This window comes from Perissodus microlepis, chromosome 4 (assembly GCF_051167445.1).
Source record: "Perissodus microlepis isolate ML-2025 ecotype Zambia chromosome 4, ASM5116744v1, whole genome shotgun sequence".
Classification (NCBI taxonomy): Eukaryota; Metazoa; Chordata; class Actinopteri; order Cichliformes; family Cichlidae; genus Perissodus; species Perissodus microlepis.
Window position 1 is genome coordinate 8,471,854 of NC_140464.1, and position 14,626 is coordinate 8,486,479.

The 14,626-nt window shown below is 38.5% G+C and overlaps 1 protein-coding gene across 6 annotated transcripts; it reads left to right on the forward strand.

Moving 5' to 3' along the window:
* Positions 1–369: 369 nt before the first annotated feature.
* On the forward strand, positions 370–14,238 carry atp6v0a1a (ATPase H+ transporting V0 subunit a1a). 6 transcript variants are annotated; one of them, XM_084925432.1, is made up of 22 exons: positions 370–515; positions 1,542–1,723; positions 2,178–2,256; positions 2,434–2,531; positions 2,618–2,746; positions 3,581–3,663; positions 3,875–4,001; positions 4,086–4,168; positions 4,250–4,343; positions 6,894–7,106; positions 7,440–7,590; positions 7,857–7,996; positions 8,134–8,300; positions 8,405–8,495; positions 8,665–8,783; positions 8,879–9,095; positions 9,202–9,309; positions 9,401–9,508; positions 10,033–10,077; positions 10,575–10,692; positions 10,815–10,986; positions 13,214–14,238. In XM_084925432.1, exons 2-22 carry the CDS (start codon positions 1,607–1,609, stop codon positions 13,305–13,307), a joined length of 2,553 nt encoding a protein of 850 aa, XP_084781558.1. In that variant the 5' UTR covers positions 370–515; positions 1,542–1,606; the 3' UTR covers positions 13,308–14,238. The 6 variants fall into 6 exon arrangements, with proteins under 6 accessions (XP_084781558.1, XP_084781559.1, XP_084781555.1 ...); XM_084925433.1 differs by having other exon boundaries at positions 1,562–1,723; XM_084925429.1 differs by having other exon boundaries at positions 370–499.
* The last annotated feature ends 388 nt before the right edge of the window (positions 14,239–14,626 follow it).

Genomic DNA, 14,626 nt, shown 5'->3' on the forward strand with positions numbered 1-14,626 from the left:
TATACATATACATATTCTAAATAGGTCTACAGTTCAAAATTTTATAGACATATTATGGAGAAATCCACCATAGTGTGATGAATAAAATGTGAGTGGGTTTAAGGATTATGTCATAATTTTTATGTCATTTGATGTCTCTGTTACACGTTTGTAAAGTATTTATCTGTCTTTTGGTGTTCTTGATGTGCAGGCTGTCATTTTTTTGTATTATAATTGTGTACTCTCAATTCATATATTTTGGAATTTGTCAAAAAAAAGTCAATACTTCCGGCGAGGGCATTCAAAATAAAAGTTTCAAATAGATTTAAGAACGAAATCCTGGTGGTTGTATAGTGATCACGTGGTTATGGTTCGTCGGCGTCGTCGATCGTCATAGGTTGCCGGGACACTTCCGCTTCGAAAGTCGAGGAGTAACCCCGTCAAACGGCCGAGCAGTCCACAACAAACAGCAAAGAGGGAACTGTAAGATAAAAAGGAAGAGACAATCTCCACGTAAACAGTAAGGACAACTATATGTAAGGTTATAAGCAATTTTGTTAATCTTACGCTAACACTAATGTATTAATTTGTGGGCTAAGTAAGTGAAGCTAATTGCTGAACAACAGGTGTGCCAAATTAGCGTTAGCTAGGCTGCTCATTCGGCTAATTGTTATCCAAGTTAACACAGCCCGATTTCAGTAGATAATAGTAAAATAGCATGTCGTTGCCCTAATGTTAAAGTTAGCCTCTAACCAGTAACGCTGGCTACTCTGAACACTGCTGTCAGCTCGTGTTTGCATTGCTCCACCATCGCTAATTGGCTCTTCTGTTATGGTAGTGTTGCTGGATCAATACCTTGTAAAAATGACAAAGGTTTTGTTTATTCTACGCAGCTACTTGTAGGCTTTCTGACTTGTTTGGCTGTAATGGGTGAAGCCTCTGTAGTCAGGTGGTTGTACCACCTGTCTGACGTGTTTGAGCGCCGCTGCTGTTAATTATTGAGCTAAATGCAAGGCGTTTAAAAGGTGTAGTTGCTTATGCTTCCAAACCTGCTTTAGTTACATGTACACTCAGCGGTGATGGAGGTCTTGTAGTCGGTGAAGCTTACTACAGCTACAGGTCACATGCTCCCCTTTAATCCAAACATAAGCCTTGTGTGGTAGTTTTTACAGCAGGGGGTTATTATACTGCTTAGTTGCAAAGCATAAAATCTTCACCTTTTAGTTTTAGCTAAACGTTCTTCAAGAGGTGCTTTCTCATGGCCTTGGCTCTTAACCTGTGTTTTATATTTACAGCAGAAATGAGGTCTTCTTATTGTGTTGCAGTAGTGCAGATCAAACTCTTTGACCATAAGTGCATTCTTGCACTGATCATGAGATCAGCATGAGGCCTGGCTTTTTTATTTCTTCTTTCTTTAAAAAAAAAAAAAAAAAAACTTGGCACACTGGTGTTAAACTAACACCTCACTGTTAAAGGCTTCCTCATTAGTGACAGAGAAAAGTGCAGAATGTAGAACTGTTAAGGTCCACTACATTTTTTTTTTTTTTTTTTTTTGCTTTTAGCGTTCTCTAATCTTTTATAGTTGTTGTGGATTCACGGGTGCTGAGTGCTCACATCTTGTAGCAACATGGGAGAGCTCTTCAGAAGTGAAGAGATGACGCTGGCTCAGCTCTTCCTCCAGTCAGAAGCTGCCTACTGTTGTGTCAGTGAACTGGGAGAGATTGGGATGGTCCAGTTTCGTGACGTAAGTCTGTTTTTTATCAAACTTCTAAAGCATTACTTTGTATTATCTTCTACTATCTGAAAGTCGCATTAATTAATTATTACGGTCATGCATGTGGTGACGTAAACAACATCATTAGTGGCACTATTGAGAGAGTGGATGCCTTCTGCATCATGTGCTCACAGCTGACCCTCATACGTGCATGAGAAAAGCCATTCCTTACTAGTCCTGAGGGAAGCTTTGTGCTTGAGCGTAAGATGGACAGTAACACAGAAGCTCTGTGCATCAGCATGTCTTGTATCATCAAATTGTCTCCATTGGTTTAAGAAACTATACCCATTACAGAGTTTAGACTTAACAGAATATATTAAGTCTAAATAGTGTTTACAAAAACCTGCATTATGGCAGCTATTGGTTATGTTCTTTGAATTGAATTGTTTATATTCGTTGAACCTTGTGTGTTTTTCCTTTGCAGCTGAATCCTGATGTGAATGTGTTCCAGCGAAAGTTTGTCAATGAAGTACGACGATGTGAGGAGATGGATCGTAAACTCAGTGAGCGCTCTTAAATGTTCATTTTTCTATACCAAACTGCATTAGTTAAGTTTCCACCCCTTAAAGTATTAAAATACAGTTATATGAAGATGGTAGTTCATTATCCAAGCTTTTCCATTCACTTGTATCCCTTTTTTAAACACCTTCTGAAAACCTTCTTTTACATCTCTCTCATAGGGTTTGTGGAAAAAGAAATTAAGAAGGCTAACATCCCAATACTCGATACAGGAGAGAACCCAGAAGTTCCTTTTCCAAGGGACATGATTGACTTGGAGGTGATTTTTGTTTCTTAAAGATAACTATAAGTGCTGTCATCTGCTACTTCAGTGAGCTCATCATCCGTCTCATTGTTTCCCCATAGGCCACATTTGAGAAGCTGGAGAATGAACTGAAGGAAATAAACACCAACCAAGAAGCGCTAAAGAAGAACTTCCTGGAACTGACCGAGCTCAAGCACATTCTGCGTCGCACACAACAATTTTTTGATGAGGTCAGCTTAACTGCACACAGGCCTATAAAACAGCAGCGCTCCAGCCTGTCAGTATAACACTGCCATAGCCAGAAAGGGAATTGTGACTTTTACATTTACAATCTCTAACTGTAAATCAAAAAGAAGCAAATATTTAACTAGTAACACCAGAAGAAGCAAATTGTTAAATGGCTTTTGTTTTGTATCCAAGAACAGGCTCTAGTGAAAACAATACTTTTAGAAATGTATTTATTGTGGCAATTGGGAAGTCATTGATGGCTTACAGTCTGCTGATAGGCTGCCTGGTATGGTCTTTGTTTCATACAGACGGAAGCACTTATTGCTGTTATTGACGCTTTGGTAAAGCAGTGTTTGCACTCATGTTTTTTTACGGCTGTTCACATGCTGACCCATTTACACTGGTTATTCACAGTAGTTCCTGTACATTAAACACCCTGCTGTTTAGTACTTGACACTGATTTCATTCCAGGCACTTTGTTCATTTGCCTGACTTAATCCTTGCTTTTTCATCTTTGGCCAGCACCTATTCCACTTCACTGCCTTTGAAAGCAAACCTGGCTGTTGACTTACCACGTTAGGTCATCTTTTACAAGTTATTATGAGCTTTGATGAAGGTGAATCATTAAGCCAGATAAAAAGATGTTCAGCCATTAACTGGAGTGAGAAACTTTTTTTTTTTTTTATTAAGCTCCCATCTGAATGTCAACGTTGCTGTAAATAAAAGCAGTTTGAGACATTTCATGGCAATTTTCATATGTGTGTGTGTGTATGTGTACACTGTAGAGAAATGATTATGTTGCTATTGTTACTAATGATTTGTTGTCTGTCCTGTAGATGGAGGATCCCAGTTTACTTGAGGAGTCATCCATTCTCCTGGACCCAAATGAGCCCGTTCGAGTGGCTCCACTCAGGCTAGGGTGAGTCTGTTTTGTAGTACTGCACAATTTAAATACCTCCCACAGATGAGCTCTGATTGCCCCTCGTAGTCAGGCATCCAAGGTCACCTAAAGCAGAAATCCATGCAAAATCTATCTTCAGTTCAGAATTCCTTCAGTCAGCTTTCTTGTCTTTGAAGTTAATCAGAGGGTATTTATATTCCTTTATTTATCTTTCTAACATATTCTATAGATTTGTTGCTGGAGTCATTGGCAGGGAGCGGATTCCCAACTTTGAGAGGATGCTATGGAGAGTTTGCAGAGGTAATGTGTTCCTGAGACAGGCAGATATTGAAGATCCTTTGGAAGACCCAACTACGGTAAGTGCTGCTCACAAATGAAACAATTGTGAAAGTAGGTGAGATGTTTGTGTTTTCTAACTTAACTTGGTGATGTTTCCACAGGGTGATCAAGTCCACAAATCTGTCTTCATCATATTTTTTCAAGGAGACCAGCTGAAGAATCGAGTGAAGAAAATCTGTGAGGGGTAGGTGAATTTGCATTTCTACTGTTAATGAAGTGTCGATGACCAATAGATTTTTTTGCTTACTTATTAATGTGTTTCTAGATTCAGAGCGACACTGTACCCATGTCCAGAAACCCCACAGGAGAGGAAAGAGATGCTTGCTGGGGTGAATGCTCGCATTGATGACCTGCAAATGGTAAATACACATACTCAGAATTGTCTTACTAACACTGAAAAGCAAGCTTCATTTGGTTTCTTTTTTTTTTTTTTCTCATTTTTGCTCTGTCAGCAAGACATTTTTCTTTCTAATTTGTCGTGAAGACGTTACCACATTTCCTCCTCTTGCTCATGAGGATGTGAGTTATTCTCTGTGCAGAGACATGTGTGTTTCCTAACTCCTCATAGCAGTTGTCTACTCCCAAACAAAGTTGCTCAAGGGAATCCCTCCTTCCTTTTGCTTTGCAAATGACACTCCTCTTGGTTTTTGACCATGTAATGATACAGCAGGCAAAAGAAGTGTTGAACACGAATCAGTTTTCATTTTCTAAGTAAATGTATATCTAAAGGGGCTATTGACATGAAATTCTCACCAGATGTCAGTAACAACCTATCCATTTTATACATAAAAAGAAATGAAACCATAGATATCCATAAAGTGTAATAATGAGAAATGAAACAGTAGAAAAGGTTTTGAGTACATGAAGAAAGAAAGGTATAAAAAAAAAAAAAAAGCATGGAAACTTATCTTAGAGTTAGAAAACAATCCTGCCACTTAGTTCAAATTAATATTAGCTAGTTCAATCCTAACTGATGACCTAAAAGACGTTGTCTCATTACCAAGATGCCAACATGTCATGATGGGTAAATCCAGTGAGCTCTCTCAAAACCTTTGCAGCCTTATTGTTGCAAAACATACTGACGCCATTGATTACAGAAGAATTTCTAAACTACTGAAGGTTGCAGTAAACACTGTTGGGGCCATAAAGTAAAAAACATAATTAGAAGAGTTGTCCAAGAGCCAAGGACCACTTGTGGAGAGCTATACAAAGACCTGGAATCAGCAGGTACAATTGTTTCAAAGAAAACGATAAATAATGCACTTGACTATCATGGCCTGTATGCATGCTCACCACAGAAGACTACATTGCTAAAGAAAAGAAGCCTGTGAAATACTGACAGAATGCAGTCTGGCCAGATGAGACCAAAGCTGAACTCTTTGGATGCCATAATACACACCATGTTTGGAGGTCAAAAGGCACCGCATACATCCCAAAAACACCATACTAACAGCAAAGTTTATATTATTAAAGGAAGGATTAATGGGAAAATGTACAGAGACCTTTTTGATAAAATCCTACTTGAGCAATTCATGTGACTAGTTTCTTGATATGAAATATTCAACAAATCTCAGTTCAAGCATGTTCAATACTTTTTTTCCCTGTGTTATTTTTTAATTATTACACTATTTTATGTTGATTTTTAATACTTATTTTACCCACTTTACATGCAGTGCTATGGGGATTTTACGTCATGTTACACAGACTCAGATATCACTGAGGTCCCACATGCTACTTCACTCTGTCAACCTGATGTGTCAGCACAGTTCAAGTGTCATGTACTCGGATATTGATGAAACAATGACAGTTTAAACCACAGGAAGTTTAAAAAAAAAACTTGCACAAGACAGTTGCTTGATACTCAACATGCCCTGTGCATGACAAATCAATGGATACTTCTTTGCTCCTCTGCATGCTGGAAGAATGTGAATCTCTGTGTTTGTGGATTATGCTTGTTGCTACTTGGGCATGAGATCCACGTAACAGAATGGCATGTCAGTGTTGTCTCAATAGCAGGCAAGAATTTGGGTGTGGGAGACAACAGAGATAGATATGAGCCTTCTCTTTGCTAGTCATAGGCTGGGCTTTTAATCTCAGTCATAGAGCAACATACCTGTAAATATTCTGTCTCCCTTATGGGAATCCCTTAATGGATTAAACACCCTGATGCTCTTTAGGATGACCTTTTGCTCACCATTTATGCCAGTAAAAGGAACGTCTGATTCATTTATACTATTTTTGTTTTCTTTCGATTCAGTTTAACATCAGGGCTGTGTAATATTAGATTTTTACCTTCAAGGTCATCAAAAAAAATTATACTAATATTGTGATAGATATAGAAACTTGAAAACAATGAAAAAAAAAATTACTAAAATGAATCAGTAGTTTCATTAACCGTGTCCTTGGTTTTAGTAAAATGATTGAATTCGAACTTGAAACTAAATGAAAATGTGTATTGAGGTGCAGAGATTTGTGTAACCTTTACTGTACAAAACCATATGCACATTTACACAATGTCTAATTCCTTTTAAAATACAATGGTTATTGTTAACACACCATCATCGTGACACTGCAAGGTATTATATTTCACACACCTGTTATTGTATTTTTATGGATGGTAAATGTCAGTGAAGAACATGATAGTTTCTAACAATTATATTCAGAAGTTTTAATAATGGGTCTGATTTGGAGAAAGGCACCACCATTACACTGATGCAGTTTCTGCTGAAACATGATGGCAGGAATGGCTGTTGGCTTTCTGTGTGACCTGTTTTTAGGGAGTCTCATTGACATTCATAGATTTATTTATTTGGCCAAAAGAATTCTTCATGATCTCACTGATCATGCACAAATCATGTAAAAAAATTTATTGTTACTGTGGCCATCACTGCTCTTGTTTGTCATTAAAGGTGCTTAACCAGACTGAGGACCACAGGCAGAGGGTCCTGCAGGCTGCAGCCAAGACAATAAGAGTTTGGTTTATCAAGGTGAGGAAGATGAAGGCCATCTACCACACCCTCAACCTGTGCAACATCGATGTCACTCAGAAGTGTCTGATTGCTGAAGTGTGGTGTCCCATCTCAGACCTGGACTCCATTCAGTTTGCCCTGCGTAGGGGGACGGTGAGTAACAGAGGAGCAGTTTATATTTGGTGTAAACTAGCCAGTCAGGTTTTTACAAGGAAGATGATTTCATGTTTGAAAAAAATCAGTTTCTACTAAATGTTTTGTTTTTGTTTTTTTTTTGTTAGTTTTACTGTCGAGTCCTTTTTGCTATATTGTCTAGTTCTACATGTGTTGTAACAGTAACAAGAACTCGTTATGGCTCTCAGCACATGATCCGATTCTTGGAATAGCTAGTTTTGCATTGTTCCAGGCTTGATGATCTAAAGTTAGGACTTTTGTTGCATGACATTCTCTTTTTTTTTTTTTTTTTTTTTTTTTTTCTGGTTTTAGGAGAAGAGCGGCTCTACTGTGCCTTCCATCCTCAATAGAATGCAGACCAAACAGACCCCTCCAACCTACAACAAGACAAACAAGTTCACCTCAGGCTTCCAAAACATTGTGGATGCTTATGGAATTGGCAGCTACCGTGAGATTAACCCAGGTAAGCAAACTATGAATTCTGTGTGTTAATGCCCAGCTGGTTTGTGTGGACCTTTTTGTATAATGTGGCAGTAGGTTTCTATAATCTGTTTACTCAGCTGGCTTAAGTATTGAGTTACAGACAATTAAAAGGCTTTTACTTCAGCTGTCTCAACAACCATTATCACCATGTTGGAACATTGTGCATGTTTCACTCATTTATTTATTTCTTTATTGACATACTACACCACCCTCCCCCTCGTATGATGCCTGCCTCCTTGTCTCCAGCACCATACACCATCATTACGTTCCCCTTCCTATTTGCGGTTATGTTTGGCGATCTGGGCCATGGGACACTCATGACCTGTGCTGCTCTATACCTTGTGTTAAGAGAAAGCAGACTGATGGCGCAGAAGAATGATAATGAGGTATGGATCCCATCATTACCATCTCATTAGTCCTAAACCATCCCTTCTTGATGACAGACAAGCACCGATTCCACAGGACATCGTGCATTTTTATTTTCACAGTTTCCTTATGAAAGTTCAATATCTTTTTGTGACAGATATTCAACATGATGTTTGGGGGGCGCTACATAATTCTGCTGATGGGAGTCTTCTCAATGTACACCGGCATTATTTACAATGACTGCTTCTCAAAGTCCCTAAATGTGTTTGGGTCTGGATGGAGTGTCAGACCAATGTTCAATTCCAGAGCTGGAGGCAACTGGACGTAAGTGTCACTGGTAATAATTGACAAGAGCTTTAACACAGGGACTTCTTTTTTTGTTCAGTATGTAAGCTCAAAAATCTGATCTCTGTCCTCATTCTGTTCAGGGATGGTACACTTAATAGCAGTACAGTTTTGCAGTTGGACCCAGCAGTTGATGGAGTCTTCAATGGGCCGTACCCCATTGGCATTGATCCAGTAAATCATTTTGTTTTTAATCTTTTGGAGCTCCATATTTATACATCTATGTCAGCTATTTTGTGTGTCAGTTACAAAAAAAAATCCACAAAAGTCAGCAGTCATTGGCAGACATAAACTAACCTGAATACTCGCATAGTTTATAATTCGTAATTGCATTATGTCTCAGATATGGAGCATTTCTGTCAACAAGCTGTCATTCCTCAACTCCTTCAAGATGAAGATGTCTGTTATCCTGGGGGTAATTCACATGCTGTTTGGAGTCACACTAAGTCTCTTCAACCACCTGTGAGATTTCCATACCTATGTATAATTATGCAGATTCTTATGTTTTTCTTTTTGAATTTGTGCACTTCTAATATTCTTTTTGTGGTTTTCCTCAGGTATTTCAACAAACCCCTGAATATTTACCTGGGTTTCATTCCAGAGATTATCTTCATGGCCAGCCTGTTTGGCTATCTAGTCATTCTGATCTTTTATAAGTGGGTCTCCTATGGTGCACGCACTTCCAGGGATGCTCCCAGTCTCCTTATTGCCTTTATTAACATGTTCCTGTTCAATTACAATGACCCCAATAATAAACTATTCTACAGAGGACAGGTGAGATCAGCATACTTGCAACTTTCTTTTTGTCATGAATGAAGAGATCCATCTAACTGTCCTTATTTTTTTTTCTCTTGTACTTACTTTCCACCTTTTTTTGTAGATGGCCATACAATCCCTTTTGGTGGTAATCGCCTTGGCATGTGTCCCCTGTATGTTAATAGTAAAAACTCTGGTTATGCGAAGACAGTATTTGTGGCGGAAGCATCTGGTAAGATAAAACAGTCTGCGCTCACAGTCACTCAATATACTTTTATAATAGATTTAAATAGATTACCTCATTAAGTTTCACTGTGTTACAGGGTACACAGAACTTTGGAGGAATCAGGGTGGGCAACGGGCCCACTGAGGATGAGGCTGAAATCATCCAGCATGACCAGCTCGCACAGCAATCTGAGGATGAACCTGAGGTAAAAGATGTGTTCCCACAATAACACTGAAGTCAAACATCAAAAGTTAATGTCTTTTTGTATTACAATAATTGCATACAGACCATAAGTAACAACAGGACAGCAGCTTGCTGGAGTAACTCGGGAGAAGCACAAGTTAAAGGATCTTTTCACATCTTTGAATAATTTAGTCTTTCAACCTTAGTTGGAGACAGAAACTTGATGCCTTGTTTTTCCATTTCCACCCTTACTGTCAACATCAATTATGAATACAGACATTATGGATCCATTTTCTTGTAATTCCTGCACAGATTTAACACAACCATGAACAGATGGCGAGTAGTGAGTTATTTTACCTGGACTTCATAATTTTACTTATGTAATCTGATTACTCGTTTTATTTTAAGATGATCTGAAAGCACAATGTGCTCATTCGCTAATGTTGGTTTCACTCGATTCTCCTTTTAAATAATTAACTGGTTTCTCTTGTTACTTTCCTGTTTATTGACGTTTGCCTGTCCGTGTGTGTGATGTCAATAACCAAGCGTTGCCTTTTGTCACCTGCTTTCAAGGCCTGTGAGGAGGAAGAGGTAGGACAGGAGCTCATGCTGCACATCCACCTGCACCCTATCCCCTCATGTTAATATACATGTCTTCAAAGTCTTTCCTTTACTGCCCCTGCTTTGTTGTCAACCATTGCTTGCTGCTACTAGTTGGGTCTGAATGTTTGTCATTGTATGGTCCGGTCAGTGACTTCTAAATGTATTCTATTGAAAATGGGCAGGGATTCGTCATGTGGTGGGTGCCAGTAGGCCAGTGCTTCCCTATGGTCTTGGTGATGTGCATGAGGCATCAGGAGGGCAGCTGACTCTTTGGGTTCACAGGTTCTTATGATGATGATGCCTCTTCTTATTTTCGGGGTTGATGATCTACAACAAAAAATGGCTTTTCTGTCAATTCCCTCAATCATTGGTGACACATATTAAAGCTGACTTCTCCTCTGTGGACCTCAGGACCTGTTGTAGAGATGTTGTTTTCTACTTTTTTTTTATGCTGAGTAAATGAAACCACTAACTTTTACCCACAGTTTAACTTTGCGGATGTAGCAGTGCATCAGGCCATTCACACCATAGAGTATTGCCTGGGTTGTATCTCCAACACTGCTTCCTATCTGAGGCTTTGGGCCCTCAGTCTGGCTCATGCACGTAAGTCGCTTCACCTGCAGTATTCAGTTATTTAGTGGCTCACTGTATTAACACCTAAATGCTTTGACTCTCAAAGGAATCAGAGTAGTAAAGTTGGTGTGTATGTACTTTCTTATACACAGAGCTGTCAGAGGTGCTGTGGTCCATGGTGATGCGCATAGGCCTTTATTCTCGCAGCCTTGGAGGCTTCATCCTTCTGGCCATAGTCTTTTACTTCTTCGCTGTTCTCACAGTTGTTATTCTTCTCATTATGGAAGGCCTGTCAGCATTTCTGCACGCATTGCGACTGCATTGGTAAGTTTAGTTTTAATGTTGTTTTTTAGGATTTGTATATGTATCTTGTGTATCTGCAATTAGGGCTGGTTATTTGATAATTTCTTGCTCCTAAATACTGATAAGACAGAGTTGATGGTCATTGGACTGAAAAATTTCAGCACTTGTCCCCAAATTTTATCTTGAAAATTGATGACGATGTCATAAATTGCAGGGACAAGGTAAAAAACTTGGGCGTGTGGTTCGACATGGTGCTTTCCTTCGAGTCTTATGTAAAAGAGATAACAAAGACCGCCTTTTACCATTTGAGGAACATTGCCAAAATCAGACAAGTTTTGTCAAGTGACACAGCAGAGGTTCTTGTCCATGCATTTGTGTCTTCACGTATTTATTATTGTAACGCTCTTCTTTCTGGGCTTCCAAAGAAAAGTTTCAGAGTTCTACAGATGGTGCAAAATGCAGCTACTCGCATTTTAACACGAACTGGGAAATTTGAGCACATTACCCCTGTTCTGAGATCTCTTCACTGGCTGCCTTGTCAGGTTTGAGAAAATTTTAAGGTCCTGCTGCTCACCTACAAGGCTTTAAATGGATTGGCACCTTCATACCTCTCTGACCTTTTACACCTTTATGTTCCATGCCGTGCTCTACGATCTCAGGACTCTGGCCTTCTAAAAGTTCCTATAGCCAGAAAAAAGACAGTTGGAGAGCGTGTTTTTTCTTTTCGTGCCCCATTCTTGTGGAACAACCTCCCTCAAAATATTAGGCAGGCATGTGGAGGTTTTTAAAGCTAAGTTGAAGACACATTTGTTCACCCCATCTTACATGTCTTAATTCTATGCCTTTTAGTTTTTAAATTCTTACTGTTTTTAACTTGTATTGTGTTTTTACTTGTGCTACTATTTATCCCTTTTTATTTATTCATCTTTTTAGTTTCAAATAGCTGTACAGCACTTTGTTTGAAAGCACTTTATAAATAAAGTTATTATTATTATTATTATTATTATTATTATTATTATTATTATTATTTGCTTGGGCTAATACCTTTGTGAAAACCTGTTAGTGTTGAAGGATAGGACTCCTTAAGGCAAATTACTGTCATTGCTACAAAAGCAAAGCTCCAGCTCCACCTGCAGGCTACAATTAATGTCTCAGTGACCATCCCAGGTGCTCAAGCTAACAAACTGGTTTTCCAATCATCTCTCTTGGCCTCTGTCCTGGAATAAGTCTGCTCTTGTCAATGTGGTGCTGTTCATTTATGCTCTGTGTGGCATGCAGAAAGGTCTGTGGCTCGGCACCGATGAGCCTTTGTTGCCTCCTCATAAATGTCTTTGTCTGGCTTTGCTGAATGTCACGCTGGTTTTATAGTTCACCGGCACATTCACAGAGCACGTCTGTGTTGCAGCCGGCCTTCACGATAATTGTCCTTTACACAGGAATGCTGGCTGAGCGTGCTTTCACAAATTGTCTTCATGGACAGTCTGTTTACATTTTAAGCGAGGGAAACTAAACAACCCCTCCCCCAATCAAACTATTTTTATTTCCAGTGATTGTATCTGGAAACCATGTAATTACTGAACATCAAACTGACAAAGATTTAGTTCTCAGTAGACAAAACACACTGCAAACTTGCAATTGCTAAAATCCCCTAGAGACCTCATGCACGAAACACTAATTCTGTCTGACTGTATACACAATGTATGTCAGAACGAAGCACAAGAATAGGGTTATTTATTTATTTTTTTATGGAATATGTTGTCAATTTGAGTTTTTATCGGTTGTTGAAAAAACTGGTATCCTTTTGAATTATTTTTCCTGAGAAAAGAGCAGCTCTGAGTGTTTCCAAGGACTTTTGTGAGAAGTGTTGAAGGAAGATACGCACAATGTGCAATATGTAATACTACATATTTCTTCTTGCCACACCAGACGGGCTTTGGAATGAATGCTATCCATGGCTGCTCAGTTAAAAGGTCATCCAGCCGTCACTTAGCATTGGCCTTTTTTAAAAATAGACCCTGATCATTTTCCTGAAGGGAAGAGGCTTAGGTGTCTGTCCCAGGATGTAGACATGAGCTTATGCAGGTGTGTGCAGACTGTGGAATGAAGAGCAGGGGTCATCGGCCGCTACTGCTCTGCTCAGCATTAACCAAGCTGCCAGCTATCGTCACTGTATGCACGACAAGGTTATTGTATGAAAGTATGTATGTCCTTTTTTCAGACTGATTTTTATTGATTTCTTTAATCGTAGGGTGGAGTTCCAAAACAAGTTTTACTCAGGCAACGGCTTTAAGTTCCTACCTTTCAACTTTGAAAGCATCCTGGACGGCAGAGCTGAAGAATGAACAAATCCTCTTCCTCAGTTCATGCCTCTAATCTGTTGAATTTGTGTGGTGGTGAATAGTGATTTTTTTTTTTTCTTTTTTTTGTGTGATGCAGTTTCCACCTACTTGTTACCATAGCTACATAACTACTACATACTATTTACTTAGTCACTCGTCATTGTGTCTTGTGTTTTAAACTTCCCACTAGAATTGGTATCTGGAATATGTATTCAAACATAATTATTTATTCATTCCTTAATAGCCTTGATTCTAATCTGTTGTCTTCTTTTAGTCGGGCCTTTTTATTTTATCTGTTTTATTTAGTTAAATGTTATTTATGCATTTGTTGTTGTTTTTGTTTTTTTTCTCCCTTTATTGCACTGCAACTTATGTACCATATACACCATGTTTAAAGTTCATATCTGCTGCTGATGGATTTAGGGGATGACAGAATTGTTTTCTGATTTTCTTGTATGTCTTCGTATTGTTATATTCTAATTTTCTTTGCTTTTCAGAATCATTTCTCAGTTAAAACCTTGTGCACTGCACAGCTCATCTATTTGGTTTAATAAGAAAGAAAATGCATACTAACCTCACACAGAGCTCTATAGCTCTGAAGGGAATGTTAACCAGTTCTTTGCAAATGAAAAGACTTTTTCATCCATTTGAGCCATTGATATGTTTTGTCTCTGTTCTCTCTGACGATCTACGTGACAACAGGGGAATCTATAGGTGTCCTAGTAGGTGGATTTTCTGTAGAAATGTTGCACTGAAATCATTGCACGTTATCAGTCTCACTTTTGATTTTGGGTCCTGTATTATGTTTTCATTTATGCTCAGTTTTTTTGATTTGACACAGTTAGAAAGCAGTAAGAACCACATACAGCAGACATGATCTTGTCAGAAAGGATTAAGCATCACACAAACAATAAAGTGGGGAAAGGCTTTAAAATGTGGTGTTTGGCTTGATTTTTGCTTATCTTACTTTCTGCTGCAGCAGTAGAGCAAAAACAAAAAGGTAGCACTTTATTAAGTTTGTTAGTAAGTGCTTAGGTCATCATTTATATATCATTACTCATCCTTAATATGCTATTTATGTATGTTTATCCATCTGTTACTGTTACACGATATACAGCTATAGCTATCACTGCTGCTACATCACTGCTAGTATAATCATATCAGTCATAATACATCTTAATGAATGGCATAACAAGAGGGAATAATGCTATATAAATGATGAATTAACCATTTGCTAATACCGTAATAATGCCCTAATAGAGTGAAATTATTATAAAGTGCTACATACAAGTTTCCTTTTTTAAATGTGTATTTAGAAATAC

Coding starts and splice junctions, on each gene's coding strand:
- atp6v0a1a (XM_084925432.1), top strand. CDS start 1,607: ATGGGAGAGCTCTTCAGAAGTGAAGAGATGACGCTGGCTCAGCTCTTC. Junction 4,002..4,085: donor CTTTGGAAGACCCAACTACG/GTAAGTGCTGCT, acceptor ATGTTTCCACAG/GGTGATCAAGTCCACAAATC. Junction 4,344..6,893: donor GCATTGATGACCTGCAAATG/GTAAATACACAT, acceptor TTGTCATTAAAG/GTGCTTAACCAGACTGAGGA.